At 40.8% G+C, this 20792-nt stretch overlaps 1 protein-coding gene across 1 annotated transcript in view; it reads right to left on the reverse strand.

Annotated features, from left to right (window-relative positions):
* Positions 1 to 307: 307 nt before the first annotated feature.
* The window catches only part of epha6 (eph receptor A6), a 635583-nt gene continuing 615098 nt past the window's right edge, over positions 308 to 20792 (reverse strand). The window contains exons 14-17 of the mRNA XM_080203887.1: positions 20470 to 20619; positions 11503 to 11696; positions 3781 to 3930; positions 308 to 613 (exon numbers count right to left, since the gene is read on the reverse strand). Of these exons, the coding sequence (XP_080060013.1) occupies positions 499 to 613; positions 3781 to 3930; positions 11503 to 11696; positions 20470 to 20619 (609 nt within the window). The 3' untranslated portion in view covers positions 308 to 498. The remainder of the gene's footprint in view (positions 614 to 3780; positions 3931 to 11502; positions 11697 to 20469; positions 20620 to 20792) is intronic.

A 20792-nucleotide genomic window follows, 5' to 3' on the forward strand; every position in this document is an offset into this window, starting at 1 on the left:
AAAAAGAGAAAACAAAAACCTTTCAAATCTGTACAGAATTAATTACAAAAAGAACATATTAAAGTCAACCTTTTGATTGCACATTTGATATTAGCAGCTAAACAGTCACAAACATGGAAAAGAGATTACTTCTCAACCTATAACTCTAAAGGTATCAATACTGTTGCAGCCACATGGCTATTAGAATATTACCATAAGAGGTATCCATCTACACATGAACTCTTCTTTAAATAACAATGGGGAAATTGGCAATTAGTGTGTTAGACTCCACTTTATTAGCAATAGATTGTTAGCTCTACGGGTTACTGGGTTGTAAAGTTTTAGCTAAAGAATGGAAACTTGTAGAGGATTAAGATTCATGTTGAAAACTTGTCCAAGTGAAGGAAATGCCAATTGTCAATGATGATATTTTCAAATTGACAAAGCTAGGCATTGTAGTTATAAAATGTCCTCCCACTGAAATTGCTGAGATACAACTCAATCGCATTTATAGAGCATTCACACATGAAATCCTTTCTCCTGTATGTGGAACATGTGCAGTCTCAAAGTCTGTATACTGCTCACTATTCGTCTCTGATGTCCTATTAATGTGACCCCAATTCTTCTCACGTCACTAGAACAAAAGAAAACAAAACTCATGTGATCTCATACAATGCTAAAGGTTGGAATTTTATGTGAACACACTATGACCAAGAAGGTATCTTCCTTGTATCTTAATCAGGAATTAATTACTTATTGAGGAAATAGGAAGGAGTGCAAATAGTGATCTCAGTGTGTGACAAAAATGACATTGTAGTTAATACTTTTCCCATGACTACATCAGAAGCCCCAATTTCATAGGGTATGGGGCAACAACTCTTTGATCGCCCTTGCACCCCCCACACAAGCCTCCTCACCCTGGGACCTCTTTCACTTAGCTGGGTCTCCAGCTACCAGCATGGGTCACATGCTAATTGGTGCAGTTCCTCTTCTGGACATTTCAGCACTGCTGATGAAAAGTCTGGAGAGCTGCTGGCCAACTAATGGTTTGGCAGCTCTATAAGCGAGGTCCTCCTCCTGAGTTAGGGGTGGAAGTTCCACCTTCTGCCAACCAACTCTCATTAGAGTGTAAAAAGGCATTGGATCTGTTGGTGTCAGTGAGGCTGTGTTCTCCATTGACACTTTGGGTGACTGGGGGGGGAGAGAGCGGGAGGGTGTGGGGTGGGGGGGCTACCATGCTAAAAATTCAGGCCTTGAGTTTGAAGCCAATGAGAGGGGAATGTAAGGTATTTATGTAATCGCTGGTTGTCAGAGTGTCTGACGCCAAGATAGTGAAATAGCAAAGATAATCTTCAATGCATGGACAATTTAGACATGGATGGTTATATCAGCTTTCTGATCAAACCTAGTTTGCAAATGTTTTTAGAAAGCAACATTAGCTTATGATTGCTCATTTTCATAAAAGCAATGAGATTCCTTTGGCATTTTCCATAGAAAAAGGGAAAGGGAAAGGGGAAGAGAATCCTAGAGCAAACTCACAATCATTTGTTCTTTTCTCATTATTGAATTCAATAACTATCTGGAATTGATGATCGTCAAACTATTGTTGATTGTCATGAAGACCCATCTGGTTCATTAATGTCCTTTAGAGAAGGAAATTTGCCATCCTTACCTGGTCTGGCCTACATGTGGCTCCAGACCCGCAGCAGTATGTTGACTCTTAAATGCCCTCTGAAATGAAGGGCAGTTAGGAATGGGCAATAAATGCTAGCCCAGCCAATGATAGCCACATCCCATGAAAAAATTAAAAAAAGCCTTGATAAGGGGACATCAATATTGGTAAGAACGGGAAAGAAAATCATTGTATCAAATTCTGTCAAAGATCTTAGAGATATTCAGTTCCAAAGTCATTCTGATGATCATCAGACCAGAACTTCCAAGGTAATTAAACATTTGAAAATTAGCAATATCTTCACTAAGGTAGGAAAATACTGACAATAGGGCAATGAATTGAGGTATCATTTGAGGGGGTGGAGAGGGAGATGGTGGGGAGGCAATGTGGTAATGAAGTAAACAGGAGCTTATTTTAAAATAGAGAATGTGAAATGGAAATAAGTGAGTTGAAATAGGAGACATGGAGACATAGAGACCTGCTGGTGCACATTTTAGAGGATGCTGAAGAAAAATACTGACCAGTACCTACAGATCTGACGGAGAGACTACATGACAATAGTTGGGATTGTTCCCCCTGGAAAGACGGAGGCTGAGGGGTGATCTGATAGAAGTTTATAAAATTATGAGGGGCATAATTAAAATGAACAAGGCAGAAGTGACAATCACAAGGAGGCACAAGTTGAAGGTAAGGGGGCAAGATTCAGTAGAGATGTGCAGGGAAATTTTTTTTTACATAGAAAGTGGTAGGTGCCTGGAATGCATTGCCAATTGAGTTGGTTGAAGCAGATACGTTAGCAACATTTAAGACTTATCTGGATAGGCATATGAACAGGCGGGGAATAGAGGGATACAGGTGAGTGGTCTAGGTAGGAAAATGTGATCAGCACAGGGTTAAAGAGCCTTTCTCTGTGCCGTACTGTTCTTTGTTCGGTAGAACAGAATGGAACAAAGGAGAGAGATTCTTTACTAAGCTAAATTGGGGAAAAAGGGTATAATCAGAGTGGAGTCAAGTACATATTACAAAGGTCAATACACATTTCAAATCACATTTTAGCAAATGATGATAAAGATTTGGAACACTGGAGATTTGTGTTGATCATTTAGGGGTCAGCAACATGCTGGTTAGTGCCCATTAGGTCAATGTGCAATGGATATCAGGTGCTCATATTGCCAAGCATACAGAACTGAAGCTTACCACAGACCTGATGTGACAAATACAACCTGATACCACCATCTGCCTAGGGAAAAAAATGGAAACATGCACACAAAACACATTAAGAATTAAGTATCTACGATTCATTTAAAATTAGGAGTCCCTCCATCATTTGACTGGAATTCTTAAGTGGTGCTCCAGATTTGAAGAGCTTATTTAGAAGGGGGAAGCCCAGAAAGAGTAAAAATACTGTTGGCTGGGATGTCCTCAGGCCATCCTTACTTACTGCTGTTCTTTCTTTAAAATCCTCCAATAATCAACTCAAGCCAGGGGCACTTAATTCTCCAGTAGCTAACTAATGCAAAAAATATGATTGTATGGGAAGCCACTGGCTTTTCATTGACTTCTGATATGTGATATTCCCAGACTAAAGGGATGATCCTTTAAAACAGAGATGAGGAGGAATTTCTTCTGCCAGAGAGTGGTGAATCCGTGGAACTCTTTTCTGCAGAAGGCTGTGGAGGTCAGGTCAATGAGTGTCTTTAAGACAGAGATAGATCGGTTCTTGATTAATAAGGGGATCAGAGGTTATGAAGAAAAACATGAGAATGGGTATGAGAAAAATATCAACCATGATTGAATGGTGGAGCATACTCGATGGGCCAAATGGCCTAATTCTGCCCCTACGTCTTATGGTCAACACAGCAGGCATTATTTGCCTGTAGCACTGCTAGATAATTGAAGTAAGCCAATCTCACATTATTGGGCAATATCAGTACTGTTGGATGCAAGCATGCCTCAGGAATATTGGTCAGGGCTCAATTTAGCCAAGTTCACAATTTCTACTCTTTAATTGTGCAAACCATATCCATGCCTCAGTGTAAAATTACATACCAACAAATGCACATGCTCCCTGGCAACAGTTTCAGAGAACTGAGCTTTGATCACCCTTAGTGATATTACATTCCACTTACTCAATACTCATCCTTGTGACAGAATCCAGAGTTGTGAGGCCTGCAGCCATGAAGTTGTTCTTGTACTGTTCCATTTTGATTGAGTCCAGCCAATCATTTACTGAGACAAAAAAAGAGAATTCTGGGAGTTCACCGGGTGATTCTGGTAATCTGCATGAAAATAAATCAAAGATGATCTACATTCATTGTCTACAGAATCAAAATGTACTCCTTCTGTTACACATAAAGATGCATACATTATCTGGATGGTGATCAAAAGGTTTTATTGTTATATGAGATGAGAATTAAATCCAGTTTGACCCAGAACAGCACCAACTAAGCACATTTGAACACATTTTGTTCTGTGTCTGTTTTATAGCCACAGTTAATCTGAACACAAACGGTTGGCCAGATTATTCTCCTTTGCTCAGACCAGCAATCAGTCAGTTACCAAGACCTGGACACTGAGAAATATTTGGAATGAATACAGAGGAAAACAATAAACAAAAGTTATGACAGGAGTAGGGCTCACTTCATACAAAGATAATTAGTCCGCAGCGTGAAAAAACCCACTAAATTACTCCCCCTGTACAAAGTAAGTTTAAAGCATAAAAATAACCAATTGTGTCAGCATTGACTCAAAAGTGCACTTGCTTCTGAGTTAAAAGGTTCTGGGTTCAAATCCTGCTCAGGGGCTTGAGCACAGAAGTTAAGATTGTTGACACTCCAATGCAGTATAGAGGGAGTGTTGCACTGTCCTTTGAATGAGATGTTAAGCTGTGAATCCTTCTACCTCTTTAGGCAGATGAAATAGTCCCATGGTCCTATCTTGCAGGTTTGCAGAGAAGTTAACCAAGTATCCTGCTCAATACTTATCCTTTAATCAGCATGACAAAAACAGATTTACATTGACAATGCCAGAAGTGTCAGGTTATACCCAGGAAGAAAGAATGAATTGACTGAGTTCTCTTTCCCTTGAAAAAGAGAAGGTTGAACAATGAACTAAAATTAGGCCTTTAAAGTTATAGAAGGTTTTGATAGATTAGACATGGGGTGAGGGCCGGATTTTCAATCTGGAGAGGGAATCAGGAGTCAAGAAATTTCCCAACATCCCTATCCTACTTCTGCTCTAGCAGCGCTGGAAGGGTGCTAATACAGAAGAAACCAGGTTAAAAGGCCCACCTCCTTGTGCAAGTCAGCATGATGTCAACCTCATCCTCACTCTCTCTTCACCTCCCTCACTCTCTTCATTTCACTTCCCCCCCCTTCAGCTTCCTCAACCTTTCCCTCTTAGCACTGCCCCATCCAATGAATCATTCAGTTTCCACTTTATAAACAAATTCACGAGGCCTATACTAATATATTGAAATCATTGAAAAGCTCATAAATCTGTAAAAATAAGCAAATAATTTCTGAATAGACATTTGAAAAATATTGTCCGCATAAGAGTTCATAAATCTGTCAAAACTCTGTCTCCCCAGGACAGCTGTGTCAACAATTCCTGCAGTGCAGAATCCATTCATAGTTTGAAAGATAGCAAATCCATCAAGGTGACATTCCACAGCACAGGAAAATGAACAAACTCTGCATTGCAGAATCCATTAGTGATTTGGAAGGAAGTGAATAGCTCAGACTCTGGCCAAAGCTTTCATACAAGCAACCAAATGGCTAAGCTGTTCTTTAAAAAAAGAATGAAAGCCATGGTAAAAATTTCAAAAATTAGCTATTGCCTAGTGGCCACTGTTAGGGTGGCTGGTGGTCACTGCCAGGGTGCCTGGTGAGCACTGCCAAATGGGCACAGCCCCCAACACCAAGGGGCTTCAATAACCTCTGAGCCATATGGCATGATTGGTGGAGACCAATAGTGATTTTTGCCTTTGTTTTGCCATGCCCAAAGGCCAGAGAATTCCATGAGATGGGATTGAACGGGCTATGCATACTTCAGTGCTACCTTAAATATACTAATCGGTTTTGCACCCTTTCTATTTTGCACCACTGGAAAGGGATCGCAAACTGTTTGGTGTTGGGCATGAAACAGATTTTTAGGCTCACATGCTATTCTCTGGGGTTGGTGTACTCTATGCCAGGCGCATCCACGTTGGAGAATCGCGCTCCCCCACCCCCGCTCAAGTCTATGTAACACCACTCATAACTCGCCCTTTTAGCCCAGTTCTGTTGTCATTCTATTGAACCTGTGCCGCAACCTTCCCAAGGCCTAGGTATCCTTTCTGAGTTGCGATGCCCAGAACTGAATGTGGTACTCCAGTTTAGGTACAACCAGAACTCTGCACAGCTGCAACATAACTCCGACCGACCCCCTTGTACTCCAGTCCTCTTAGGATAAAGTCTAACATTGCATTAATGTTTTGAATTATTCTTTAATACTTGTTCACTAACTTTTAGTGATTTCTGTATATGGAATCCTAAGTCTCCCTGCTTATCCACAGTTCCTAGCTTCTCACAACTGGGAATGAGCTACAAATTAAACTGGCCACTTAATCATGAGGAGAATGTTAACAACTTTGGCATCAAGATTAGAAATATATGCTTAAAACACAATTAAGGTACTTGGCCCTTTTAGTTCTAACCTTGTTGTCTCCTATTTGCTCTTCTTCCTCTAACAATTCTATTTTTAATTTTTCTAACTTCTTACTTCCAGATAAGAAAATGAAGGGAATTATTTAGTGGATGATGATGCAGCATCACTACAGGGTTTATGGCTGTGAATATGAGAGAGAACTTTGCAGAGATACACTCTGCCTTGCGGTTTTCACCACAAGCAACTTGCCTGCAAGGAATAAACACATTAAAAGCAGCAGGGTGGTTGAAAATCATAGGTGTTGCAATATTTGGCACCCAATAGGGTCAAACCCCAAAGCATCCTTTTGAACAAACTTGGGCTGAATCTGTTATGAATGAGCTTCATTAGCCTAGTTACCACCTACAGTTCTGTTGTTTCTGGGCACTCCATCTGAGGGATGCAAAATTGACAGCTAGCCCGCCGTCCAACAATTACAAAACAGCATTGACAGGCAGTGATGAGGAGTTACTGCTGTTTCCAATTGAAGAGCTCTGCATGCCAACAAATCTTTCAGGAGAGTAAAGCAGAAAAGCGAGACAGCAAAGGAAAACTGAAACAACATTCTGCCTTAAAGTTTGCAATAAAAATCCTAAGTGTACAGATTTAATTTGCTTCATACGTAACTTCTCTCACCGCCAGTGGAATGTGTATTCAAAATAAATGAGGCTGTAACTAGCAGCATTGATAAATCTATAAATAATGAGGGGAAGGCGATGGCCTTGTGGTATTATCACTAGACTATTAATCCAGAAACTCAACTAATGTTCTGGGGACCCAGATTCAAATCCCACCACGGCAGATGGTGAAATTTGAATTCAATAAAAAAAACCTGGTATTAAGAATCTACTGATGACCATTGTAGATTGTCGGAAAAATGCATCTGGTTCACTAATGTCCTTTAGGGAAGAAAATCTGCCGTCCTTACCTGGCCTGGCCTACATGTGACTCCAGAGGCACAACAATGTGCCCTGTGCCCTCTGAATTGGCCTAGCAAACCACACAGTTCAAGGGCGACTAAGGATGGGCAATAAATGCTGGCCCAGTCAGTGACACTGATGTCCCATGAATGAATAAAAAATATGTACATGTAGAATTACCCATACAAATTCATCAGATTCAAACTAAACAACTTTTATTAAAAGCTTATTGTAAAAATCCCCTCGTCTCCAGACTCCGGTGCTCGTTCAGGTATACTGAGGGAGAGTTTAGCGTGGTCAATTCACCTAACCTGCACATTTTATTAACAAAGTGACTCAATGTTGCACTTATTTATATTATTGAATTTTTGGGGTTGGTAACATGTTGCAGCTCTATTATTCTGCACTGAAGCTCTTTATGGAATGAATGATTTCCAATTTTATAAACCTAACCAGATACATAAAATATGGGCAAAGAACAAAATGCACTGAAACACAATGTCATTATTAGTCAACACATATAAGCCAAGGACATCAAGAACTGGAAGAAATCATTCAGCACCACAAACTTATTTTGCCATCTGAGAGATTGTGGCTGATGATATGACCTAACCCATATCACTCCCAAATTTTACCACCCTTTGCGTGAAGAAGTGTTTCCTAATTTCACTCCTGCAAGGTCTGGATCTAATCTTTTAATAATGATCCCTATCACTCTCCCCCTACACTCCCCATCCCACAGAAATACTGGCCAAAATTCTCCGGACATTCACACCGGCGGGATTCTCCACGCCCACTGGCAGTGCACCTCTGCTGGTGGGTTTCCCGCTGGGATGGGGTGATGTCAGTGGGAATTCACATTGACAGCGGTGGTACCAGTGAATCCTACCACTGGCGAACAACGCCCCACCTCCTGCCGCTGGGAAACACATGGCTTTGAGGCCGAAGAATCTTGTCCCAGATCTATTTACCCTATTTGTTTAACTTAATAGCGTGAAAATTTTGATCAAATCAACCTTTTAAATTGCAGGGCTGCTAAGGAAAATGGAATGCGATGGGGTGTAATTTAAATCACGATTAGTAGAAAACAGAATATTTCTTAGCAATGATAGAGGAGCCAAGGTATGTACTTGATTTTCAGAGATACCTCTGTAGAGCTCTTACAATAATCAGTGAGACATTTCACAGTTATGCATTAGGAAATAAGGACACAACAGCAGATCAGGGATGTGGACGGTATTCAAAAGCTTGGTTAAAGAGATCGGTGTTGAGCAGGTTTTTGAAAAAAGAGGGTTAGTGGTGGATTGATTCCAGCCAATAGAATCCAGTTGGCTGAGAGGGGATATACAAGAGACAGGAGTCAGAACAATGGTAGGTTGGGGGTCACACAGCCAAGGAAGTGGCAAAGATAGTGGACTGAGTTTAAAGATTAGAATGAGGAACTTAAAACTGAGGTGCTAGGGGAGAAAGTGTGCCAGGCAAGTGGGATTTAGTGTGAATCAGGATATGTTGCAGTGAAGAATGGACAGTGCAGAATGGGCAGTCTGGAGTTGTAAAGATAGGGTGAACAGTTGGAAGCTTTTTCCCAGGGCAGAAATGATAATTACAAGGGGGCACAAGTTCAAGATAAGGGGGGAAAGGTTCAGTGGGGATGTGTGGGAGAAGTTGTTTTACACAGAGGGTGGTGGGAGCTTGGAATGCACTGCCAAGTGAGGTGGTTGAGGCAGTTACATTAGCTGCATCTGAAACTTATCTTGATAGGCATATGAACAAATGGGGAATAGAGGGATATAAGTGGTTGGTTTAAATAGGTAAATATGCTTGGCGCAGGCTTAGTGGGCCAAAAGGCCTGATCCTGTGAAGTAGTCTTCTGTGACGTATCAGGTTTCAGCTACAGTGGCTGATTTGGGCAGAAGGAGCCGTAGTAGTGTGTAGCTGGAAGTAATCGGTCTTACTGATAGAGGGGATAGGGGTCTGCTGACCGCCAAACAGGAGTTGAGGGAACAATCTATCTGGATCAGCCTGATACAACGGCTGGAAAGAGGGGCAGAATCAGTAGGAAGGATCTGGTAGGGGCCAAAAATAATAAGTTAGGTCCTCTCCATCTTGAGCTAGATATAGTCATAAGTCATATAGAAAGAAAGCATTAACAAAGTGAAGATCCTCTTCCTGTTGCCTGTTGCAATCAGAGAAACTTAATGTACTTTTAAAAGATGTATTTTGGTGTCATTTTGTTTTTTTTTTGGTGGTGCCATATTAACTGAACACATACTCCAGGCCCAAATACACAATGGCCTAGAATTTGTTGGCATCCCACAGTGAGTGCCCTACAAGTGTAATTGTTTTTCCATTGTAAATTGCTGGAAATGTAGCCAACACGGTGGCACAGTGGTTAGCACTGCTGCCTCACAGCACCAAGGACCTGGGTTCGATTCCCAGCTTGGGTCACTGTCTGTGTGGAGTTTACACATTCTCCAGCATCTGCGTGGATTTCCTCCAGGTGCTCTGGTTTCTTCCCACAGTCAGAAAGATGTGCTGGTTAGGTACATTGACCCGGAAGAATTTCACAGTAGCTTCATTGCAGTGTTGATGTAAGCCTCACTTGTGACTAATAAATAAACTTTATGTGAGTTGATAATGATACATCACAGATAGCAAGACATCTGGTACTTTGGTTATCTATTGAATCAATAATTTATCCCATTAACCAATTATATTTAAGAGTAGTTAAAAGAGCAGAGGGAATAATAGAAAAGGAAGTAAGCTGAATTAGAGTCAAGTTTAAACTTTATCAAGGCCAATTAAAGTCTACCTGCATATCCACTGAGTGCTGTTCAAGTTGAAACAAAGGACTTGCATGATGTCTAATGGAGTAACAAATAAAAAAAAACAGCACTGCACTTCCATCAATAATAATTTATGAAACTGAAATAACAAAAGCATTGGAACTCTTAAGTTCCGATATATATTTGTGAAACTGAGTGTTTCCGCATGGAACTTTACTTTCCACTGCTCCCCTCCCACCTCCTCCTCAGAGTTCTACCTCACCAGAATGTTAATGAAGCAATGCCCTATCAACACATAGTGAAGATACTAGGTTATGGCAGCTTTTAATACCTTCGATCAAAAGCAAAGCTTTCAGAACAGGAAAATATCACAGTGGAAAGCCCCAATTCTTTCCCTGCAGCCTAGTAATCAATATTACTCATTTCTAACATCCCAGCGTGGGTGAGATTTGGAACACATCTGAGTGAGTTGTTTCCTGAGCCAGGCTCATGGTTGTTGAAGCAGGGAAGGCTTTACCACGGGGAATAATTGAGCCAGACACAATTGCACCTTTTAAGAGAAAATGGGATAAACATTTGATTTAGAGCAAATAACAGGGCAATGGGAGGACAGAGGAACAAGTGAAACCAGTCCAGCAAAGAGTCAGCTCAGATGCAATGAACCACATGATCTCCTTTCTGTACGGAAAAATGCTACAATTAAATTAAAAGATAGAATAGAGATCTTTTATAACATGACATAGGATATACCCAAGTCAGCCACAATGACAACCCAGAATATAAGGGGCTAATTTGCACTATTAGTAGCAAATTTATATACCCAAGAACAAAGAAGGCCTTGACAATTCATTTACCAAAATCTTACTAAAACAGGGATGCCATGAAAAAGGACACATCAGTTAAGACTGTAAGTTCTAAATAACTCTTTTCTTTGTTGAAAATGTCTCCCATATAGATGAAATGTATATGAACACAAATACCAGCAGTCATATAGATGAGTCTTACATTCTCATCGGTTGGCTCATTTGGCTGGGCTGCTGATTCGTGATGCAGAACGACACCAACAGTGTGGGTTCAATTCCTGTACCAGCTGAGGTTATTCATGAAGCACTGACTTCTCAACCTTTCTCTTTGCCTGAGCAAAGGGTTCTCAGGTTAAATCGCCACTAGTCAGCTCCCTCCCTCAAAGGGGACAGCAGCCTATGGTCATCTGGGACTATGGCAACTTTACCAATTAAATATTTAACGATAGGATAATGTTCATGATTTATATTTTATCATTGCAAAAACACTTGGAGGCAAATTTACAATTTATGATGTGACATGTGCAGAGATACGAAAATAATTCATAACTTCACACTCATTACGTCCATGTTCTAATCTATAAAACCAAAATAGTGCATTCCTAATGACATATTGAGATTTGTAGAAAAATAAATGTATCTTCAGATGTACCCACCCATGCACCTCTTCCACTAGGGTTTGAAGGCTGCTGGGATTGCGAATCACCTTGTCCAAGAAGCTAACAATTTCTGTGAACTTTGGCCTGTGATTTCGTTCCTTTTGCCAGCAGTGGAGCATGAGCTGATGGAGAGTGCCTGGGCAGCCCATTGGAGAAGGGAGCCGATAACCTTCTTCTATCGATAAAATGACCTGTAAATCAGGATATGGAAGAAGGAGAATGTTACTTCAGAGAATGTGCACTTCCAGTTAATATTACCGAACACTTAGAGCAAAACATAAGTCAGTTTGTTTTCAAAGTCGTACATGTGGAATCCTTTCAGATTGGTTTTCAAAGTTAAGTGGAGAAATATAGGATAAAGATTTTTATAACTGATTCTTATGTTACATCTGAAGAGATTGAAGTAGGATTTCTGCTTTGGGCACGTATGACAAACTAGGTGTAAACTGTACTTGAAATATCCAAAATGAAGTTATGATTCAAATTTCCACAGAAACTAATTTCATGAACACCAGTGTAAACTCTTCATGAACAGTATAACTGGGCAGTGAAATAAAACAGAAAAGGATTTTTCCCTGATATTATGTATTGATGTATTTTAGTTTGGTATCTTGCGCACATAAAGCTGGAAATAGGTTATCATAAGAAATAAGCAATTTTAATTCCACTGTCTGGTTGTCTTTTTATGAAAACCTTATTTTAAATCACTGAAAATCATGTTAAAAACTATACTGAACCATTTACTGGTATCATTGGTGAACACGAGTGGCTTTATTTATAAATTACACATTTTTTAATCTTTAAAAACTTTTAAAATGTGCCCGCTAGCACCTATGTTCTTTAAAAAAAGCAAGCTCAAATTGATTTTGATCTGATTATTTTCTTGATTCGATTTATTATTATCACATGTACCGAGATACAGTGATATGTATCATTTGCGCTATCCATACATAAGTACATCGGGGTAGTGGAACAGAGTGCAGAATATAGGCCAAAATTTTAAAATCCTGCCTGCCATGGGAATCAGAGCGGGTGAGGGGCAGGCGATGGAAAGGTCTGTTTACCTTTGGTGGTGTTTTGAGCCATAAAATCCCACCCAGAGTGTTACAGCTACAGAGAAGGGGCAGAGAAGATCAGTTCAGTATCTGAGAGGTCTGTTCAAAAGTCTGGTAACAGTGGGAAAGAAGCTGTTCTTGAGTCTGTTGGTACATGTTTTCAAGAGTCTCAACAAACAATTTCAGAGGCACGATCAGTGGAAACTTGTCCTGCTCATAATTTTGATCTGGGGTCATGGCCAGTTTTTTAGCAGGCTGGATTTGTGATGGTTCTTAAACTATCAAAGACTGTGTACACAAGTTAATTTATGCCTCATTAAACATGTACTTAAAATGCTGTGATTGGTGGAAACTCATCTCTGGACACTAAGGACAATTTAGCACGGTCAATCAACCTAACTTGCACATTTCTGGTGTGTGGGAGGGAACCGGAGCACCCGGAGGAAACTAAGGCAGACATGGGAGAATGTGCAGACTCCATCAAATGTGACACGAGGATCATGTGTAGCCTATCAAAAACCAATGCGCTTTCTCAATCAGATTCGTATCATATCCCTCAACTGAAAGACTGAATTGAAACAGTTGGAAAAGGACACTTTATTACAGATTTGAAGAACTTAAATAATACTTTAAATATATCTTTACTGGAAAGGAAGATTAAAGTTTTTGCTTTTGTACAACTGATTATTCTGCACCAGTTTAAGGTCATGCCATTTGGAACGGTACTGAATGTTTCTTGCATTCTTCCAAAATATGCATGAAAGGATATCTCAAAGGATTTTACTTGTAAGCAACGGTTCAACTATTCCACTGACCATCACACTGGTCACCATTGTGTAGAAATATGTTTTTTGTTAGTTTGTAGAAATTATATATTCCTGCACTAGATGTTAAAATAAGCTAATATTAAGGCAAAAAGGAATCATGGGAAACAATGTCAACCTTCCAAACTACTTGTGCATTGTATATAGAACTGACATTCTACAGTTGATGTGACTTTACTGTGTTTGGTGTAAAAACAGGATGTCTTACACTGGCATTGAAAAAATTAGGTAAGAAATTAGGCATTGGCCAGGAATTGTGATGCATCATGGAAGATTATTATGTACCCTCATTAACAAGCAAGTGCTGTTCGTGTGAACACCAATTGATGAGTCCAAATATATATGAATGTGTGGTGAGGTGTTATGACTTCAACTCTGTTGGATTACTTAAGGAGATCTGTTGGATGAGAACCAGCATAAAATAAATTGGCTGATCGTATCTATTATGGTGGTGGGGTAGTCGAAGATAAGAAGCAAGAAGACCAAACTGCAAGAGAAGTAGTTTGCTCAACCACCAAGAAATATCACAGGGATTATACAACCCATGTTAGACTCTAAATCATTCTATGAATTTATTATACTTATAAGCTTGTTCTAATGTTGCCTCAATAGTTTCACAACTGAACTTTTTCTGTCATATCCAATCCTGTACCAGTAAGTGGGACAAACCTCACAGCTGGAACAGAGGCCAAAATTTTAAGGTCCCTTCCATCATATGAGAAGCGGGGATGTTCACTGATGATTGCACAATGTTCAGTATCATTTGCAACTCCTCAGATACTGAAGCAGTCTATGCCCAAATACAGCAAGACTTGGACAATATCCAGGCTTGGGTTAACAAGTAGCAAGTAACATTTTCAAAAATACTGGGAACACACCCCGACTTTGCATCAAATAAGGCAACAGACTCTTTTACTTTCACGTGAGAGGGAAGATAGGGCATCTCCAATTGTAGTGCACTCAAATGTCGATTCAGATTACGTGTACCAGTCTGTGGAGTAAGGTTGGAACCCAAGATATCTGACCCAGGGGCAAGAATACTAGCATTCAGCTATGGTTGACATCTAATTAAGATTATGGCCTGGATGGTGAATGTGAAAGTTAGCCCAACAGGTCTACCCAAGCTCCTTTACATTGCAGACCTCTTTTGATACATCCTTAAGGAGCTATATGGTCTCCAGCCTTTGACGGAAAGATATTTCGAACTGACCATCTTCTCCATTGATATATAATCATACATGTCTGTCCCTTTTTTGTTCCTGAGAGCTCCATGGTTGATTGGTGGAATGAAAAGACTCCCTTGCCCTAAACTGCTAAAGAACATCTTGCAGAGCCCTTCTTAACACTGGAGCTGAAACAAATGTCTATTTTCTCAGTCAAAACGGGTATTTCAGTGAGGTTTTTGGACAGTCAAATGCTAAATCTCAGTCACTTCATAGCTTGACAAGTCTTACAAGTACTACAGGCTTCAGCTAACATGCAATTGTAGCTTGTAAGATAGAAGTTCCTCCAGATCAGATTTTGCCTTTGCTATCCTGCCATTTGCGTAAGTCCATCATTTTAGAAGTTAGTAAATCTTTTTGCATACAAGCTTGTTCCAGATATCCACCCAGTGACTGGAACTTGAGGCAGAACTCTTTCATCTAGGATTAAATCCCATGGTGGGGGCGGGAATGTGGAGTGTTCCTTGCTGGGGATGGCTGGTGGGAAACAGCGCCATATCTTCTGGCCCATACTTAACAAATTACACACTCAGTGGTTTTGCATTGTATTCTGTGACAGGGCAGTAATGCAATCACGTCCCAACATCATATTGAAAAGATGCTCAACATCAGCTATCCACCATTATATAAAGAAGATTGACCTCCTGAGAAAGAAGGTGGATCTTCAGAAACACTCTGCAGCTGGAAAATAGTCCTCACATAACACTGAAGTTGGAAGATCTACCTGACAGTTGTTGTCCCCATGCACTGCTGTGGTATTCCAGGGTCCAGTGTTGCAGGCAGCCTCCATCCTGAACTTCGGAGGCAGTCTCCCGCATTGTTCAGGTGAGTGCTAACTTCTGCAGACCATGTTGTTCCAGACATGTCCTGGACCACTGAGTTTTCCTGCTGGCATCACAGAGAATGGAGATTGGGGGTTGGGGGGGGAGGGGGTGAAGATTCTGGTAGGGCTTTAATAAGAGGTAAATCAGTTTGACACTATGCTCCAGCCGGTTTCCTTTTCCTCCATGGTAACGCCAGTGGAAGATCACACGGGAAATTCTCACCAGCATGAAATTGATGTTTGGACTCCCGCTGAGTCCCGTCCACCCCTCTTGTATCTGCCATTGAACCCACCTGGAACGGGGGCGGATATGGGAGAATTCCACCCTGAGTGTTTTGAATGAGCAAAATGGATGTTTGTCAGAATTCTACCCCTGCTCATGAAATACTGATCATTTCACCGATACAATTGTGCAGTCTCTAGTGCTTTGTTTTGGCAGCAAACAGATGGCAAAGCTGTTTAATCTGCATTTTCTCTGGAGATTTTGCAGGGTTTTTCCTATCACAACACGAGGTCCCTTCAGCAGGTTCAAAAATTCTTTCTAAACAGCTGGGCAGATCAGCTGTCAGCTCATCAAGGTTGCAAGTTGCCACATATGTATTAACACCAGAAACATTAAAACAATCTGAAATGGAGTCTTACTCTAAGTCGACATTGAGGTAGACACTACAGAGATAATTCCACAATCCCATGTGGCCAGCTGAGGGCCTCAGAGGGGTCTTGGTTAACCAGCTGGGTTAACAGTATTGTAATCCTATCTGTGAACCATGCATCTTGTGAGCACTGCTTTCCCCCTAGAAGCACGGAGTCATTGAATTGAACCTTATTACAGAATTTAAAAATGTGTTGCATGACTATTTGAAAATAAATAACATACAATGGTACATCAAAGAAATAGGAAATAGGATTAGAACAGACAGATACAACACAAATTAATGTCAAAATAAAGCTACGGGAGCTAACGTTGATGCAATTTAGTACCAGTAAAAACAGCTGACTGGAAAATTGATTTTATTCATGCAAGGCAGCACAGTGGTTAGCACTGCTGTCCGCTGTGCCAGGGATCCAGGTTTGATTCCAGCCTTGGGTCACTGTCTGTGTGGAGTGTGCACATTCTCCCTGTGTCATAGAATCATAGAACTCTACTGTGCAGAAAGAGGCCCTTTGGCCCATCGAGTCTGCACCGAACCCAGTCCCACCCAGGCCCTACCCCCATATCCCTACATATGTTACCCACTAATCCCTCTAACCTACACATCCCAGGATACTAAGGGGCAATTTTTTGTTAGCATGGCCAATCAACCTAACCCGCACATCTTTGGACTGTGGGAGGAAACCAGAGCACCCGGAGGAAACCCACACAGACATGAGGAGAATGTGCAAACTCCACACAGACAGTGACCCAAGCCGGGAATCGAACCCAGGTCCCTGGAGCTGTGAAGCAGCAGTGCTAACCACAGTGCTACCGTGCCACCCTGAGTGTCTGCGTGGCTTTCCTCTGGAAGTTCTGGTTTCCTCCCACAGTCCAAAGATGAGCTGGTTAGGTGGATTTATCATGCCAAATTGTCCTTTAGTGTCCCAATATGTGTAGGTTAGGGGAATTAGCAGGGTAGATGCATGGGGTTACGGAGATGAGCTCAGGTGGGTTGCTCTTTCTGAGAGTCGGTGCAGACTTAATAGGTCAAATGGCCTTCTTCTGTACTGTAAGGATTCTATGCTCTGCATGGGATATGGATATTCCAGGCAAGGGCAGCATTTATTGCCCATCCCTAGCTTCATTTGAGAAGGTGATGGTGCAGGCCATATGCTGAATGTACTCCCACATTGCTGTTGGATTACAAATTTTACGATTTTGACTCAGCAATGATGACAGGCCAGTGCTATAGTTCCAGGTCAGGATGGTATGTGACTTGGAGGAACAAGTAGTTATTTAGGCATGTAATAAAAACAATGTACTAATTGTCGGTTACTCTAATATTTATATAGATTGGACCAATCAAATTGGCAAAACTGGTCTGGAAGGTGAGTTGGTAGAATGCTTTTGTGATGATTCCCTGAAGCCACGTTGTGGAACCAACTTCAGTTAAAACTATTTTAGATCTAGTGTCAAGTAATGAAACAAGATTAATTAGTAATCTCATAATAAAAGGGCAAATAGTGGTCAGAATATAACTGAATTCCATATTAAGTTTGACAATAACATAATCTAATCATAAACAAAAATCTTAAACTTAAACAAAGCCAATTATATAGGCAGAAGGGAAGAACTGACTAAGGTTGATTGGGTAAGTGAATTAAAAGATGTGGCGGTACATAAATGCTGGAACACAAAGAAACACTTCAAAACATTCAACAAAAATATTGTCAAATAGCTATTTGATGGCATAAAATTTGAGAATTGCTGAAGAGATTTTTATAGTCAAAGCTTTTTGTGTTGCATTCAACAGGACAATTTGTAAGATGCCAATTTCAGGAGGATGGCATGGTAGCGCAGTGGTTAGCACTGCTGCTTCACAGCCTCAGGGACCTGGGTTCAATTCCTGGCTTGGGTCACTGTCTGTGTGGAGTTTGCACATTCTCCTTGTGTCTGCATGGATTTTCCCCAGGTGTCCTGGTTTTCTCCCATAGTCCAAAGATGTGCGGGTTAGGTTGATTGGCCATGCTAAAATTATCTCTTAGTGTCCTGAGATGCGTAGGTTAGAGGGATTAGCGGGTTAATATGTAGGGATATGGGGGTAGGGCCTGGATGGGATTGTGGTTGGTGCAGACTCGATGGGCCAAATGACCTCTTTCTGCATTGTAGGATTTCTATGAATAGCGTATGACTGTATGAGGAGAGAACAGGAAATTGTATGTATTCTGATTGGTGGGCAAGTGGATGCTAATTGGTGGGGGTGTTGCCATGGAGATTGCACCAATTAATGCTGACTGACAGTTAACTGCCAAGCATTGTTTAAAAATTTAAATCAGGCAGCTTGACCCTGATTAGCCAATGTATGGTTCTCAGGAATGAACCAGTAAATGGCTATCACTTAGTTTAGCTGAAATAGACACAATGGATGGGATTTTCTGGCCGTGCTCGTCCCAAAATGGGAAAATCCCACTTGAAGTCAATGGACCTTTCCATCGTCTGCCCCTGGCCTGCTAGTAATTCCCGTGGTGGGCAGAACAGGAAAATTTGCTCTGCTTTATGTGTACATGTTCTTTCTGATTGTAAAGCACAAGGCCTTGCGCAGCTCTACATATGTAGCTTACAGAACACACACGTGTACTGCACTGCAGATTATTGAGCAAATGTTGTCCAATAGCAGAATTACATTTAAAATTGGACACTGTGCTCTAAGTTTTACAAGCACATGCTGGTTGGATACGGTCTGTACATTACCTGTTACAAATAGCAGAAGGGAGCATGCTGCTTGATATGATCTGCCAGCCTTTGGAATGTACAGCCTACAAACCTAGCATCACAGCAGCACTAAAATTCACCATATTCAATCATATAATAGGTAGAATGCCTTATTAGTTTGACAGCAACATCCTGTACATGGCAAATTCCATTCATGCACAGTAGCAGTGTGAAATAGCTAGCTTTACCTGTTGCTCACATTGTTGAGATACCTGTTACTTCTGGCATAACCTGAGGTAGACTAGACACTTTTCAGAGCCAAAAGCTAGCATGGTTTTGTGCAAAGGTAATTGAAAAATGTACGACAGCCTTTTGAAGGTGTAACTAGTAGGGTTGGAAAAGGGGTACGTGGCTGTTGTAGAATACTTGGATTTCCAAAAGACATTCGCTCAGGTGTGACACAGAAGGTAAGGTCATGAGGTGAGGGTAATATATTTGCGGGGACGGAAGAATAGTTAAAAGACTCAAAGCAACAAGTAGGGATAAATGAGGAATTTCCAAGTTGGGAGGCTATGCATAATTGGGTGCTGCACAAATCAATGATGGGCTCTCATATTTTCAATCTATGTTAATGACTTAAATGAAGGGATCAAGAGTAACGTGTCCAAGGCTACTTATGTTATTAAATTATGCAGCAGCATAAGCTTTGAGGAGGGCACAAAAAGGCTGCAAAGGGATATTGACAGGTTAAATGAGTGGGCAATAGGATGGCAGATGGAGTATAAATGCAGGAGGTATGAAGTTATCCACTTTAGTAGTTAGAATAGAAAAGCAGAATTTTAAATAATGTTTAGAGGGATTTGGGTGTTTTTGTTTAAAGAACAGAGAGGGTTAGCATGTAGTTGCAGAAAACAATTAGAAAGGCAAATGGCATATTGGTCTTTGTTGCAAGGTGACTGGAGCAGAAGAATAAGGAAATCTTGCTACAGTTGTACAAGATTTTTGTACAACTACATCTGGAGTATTGTGTGCAATTTTGATCTCCAAATTTAAGGAAATCCATTGGAGGTGGTACAGCAAAGGTTCTAGAGTATGGTTCTAGAGATGAAAGGGTTGTCCAGTGATGAGAGACTGAGTAAATAGGACCTATATTGTCTGGAGTTTAGAAGAATGAGATGTGATTGTATTGAAACATAGAAAATTCGGAAGGAGCTCATTAGGGAGTCAGTGTAAAATTGATTTCCCTGGCTGTGGAATCCAGAACGCAAGGGCACTGTCTGGTGACAAAGAGCAATCATTTAGCACTGAGATGAAGAGAATTTTTTTTCACTTAGTGGGTTGTGAACCTTTGAAATTCTGCACTCCAGAGGGCACTTCATTGTTGAAAATATTTAAGGCAGAGACACACAGATTTTTGGTGTCTCAGAGAATCAAGGGACTGGAAGGAAGAGTGGAGCCAAGGTCAATATTTAGCCATGGTTGTTTCAAATGGCGAAGCAAGCCATGGTCCATTTCTGCTCCTGTACCTTATGTTTTATGATTGGGCATAGCTGATCAGAAAATCTCCCCTAATCTCGCTTCTATAAATTCTTCAAATGCAAATGCAGTGGGAGAAATAAAGAATGATGCACAATTAAACACATTAAAATATGCTGTGACATGACTAATAGAATTATCTATATGAATAACTTACGTCTTGGTTGGACATCTCCCAGTAAGGTCTTTCCCCATATGACATCACTTCCCACATTACAATCCCATAACTCCACACATCGCTTGCTGAAGAGAACTTCCTGTAGGCTATTGCTTCAGGAGCAGTCCACCGAATAGGAATTTTTCCACCCTGCACCAAGAAAAAAGACAATGTGAATTTATCAGTCCAAATCCTGACCTGAAACTTTAACTCTGTTTCTCTCTCACAGATGTTGCCAGAACAGATGAGAATTTCCAGCATTTTCTATCTCTATCTTGTGAGATGTTTCCTTTTGTCATTCCATGTAAAGCCTTGTCTACATT

This window comes from Carcharhinus amblyrhynchos, chromosome 15, assembly GCF_965287045.1.
Source record: "Carcharhinus amblyrhynchos chromosome 15, sCarAmb.v2.hapA, whole genome shotgun sequence".
NCBI classification, from domain to species: Eukaryota; Metazoa; Chordata; class Chondrichthyes; order Carcharhiniformes; family Carcharhinidae; genus Carcharhinus; species Carcharhinus amblyrhynchos.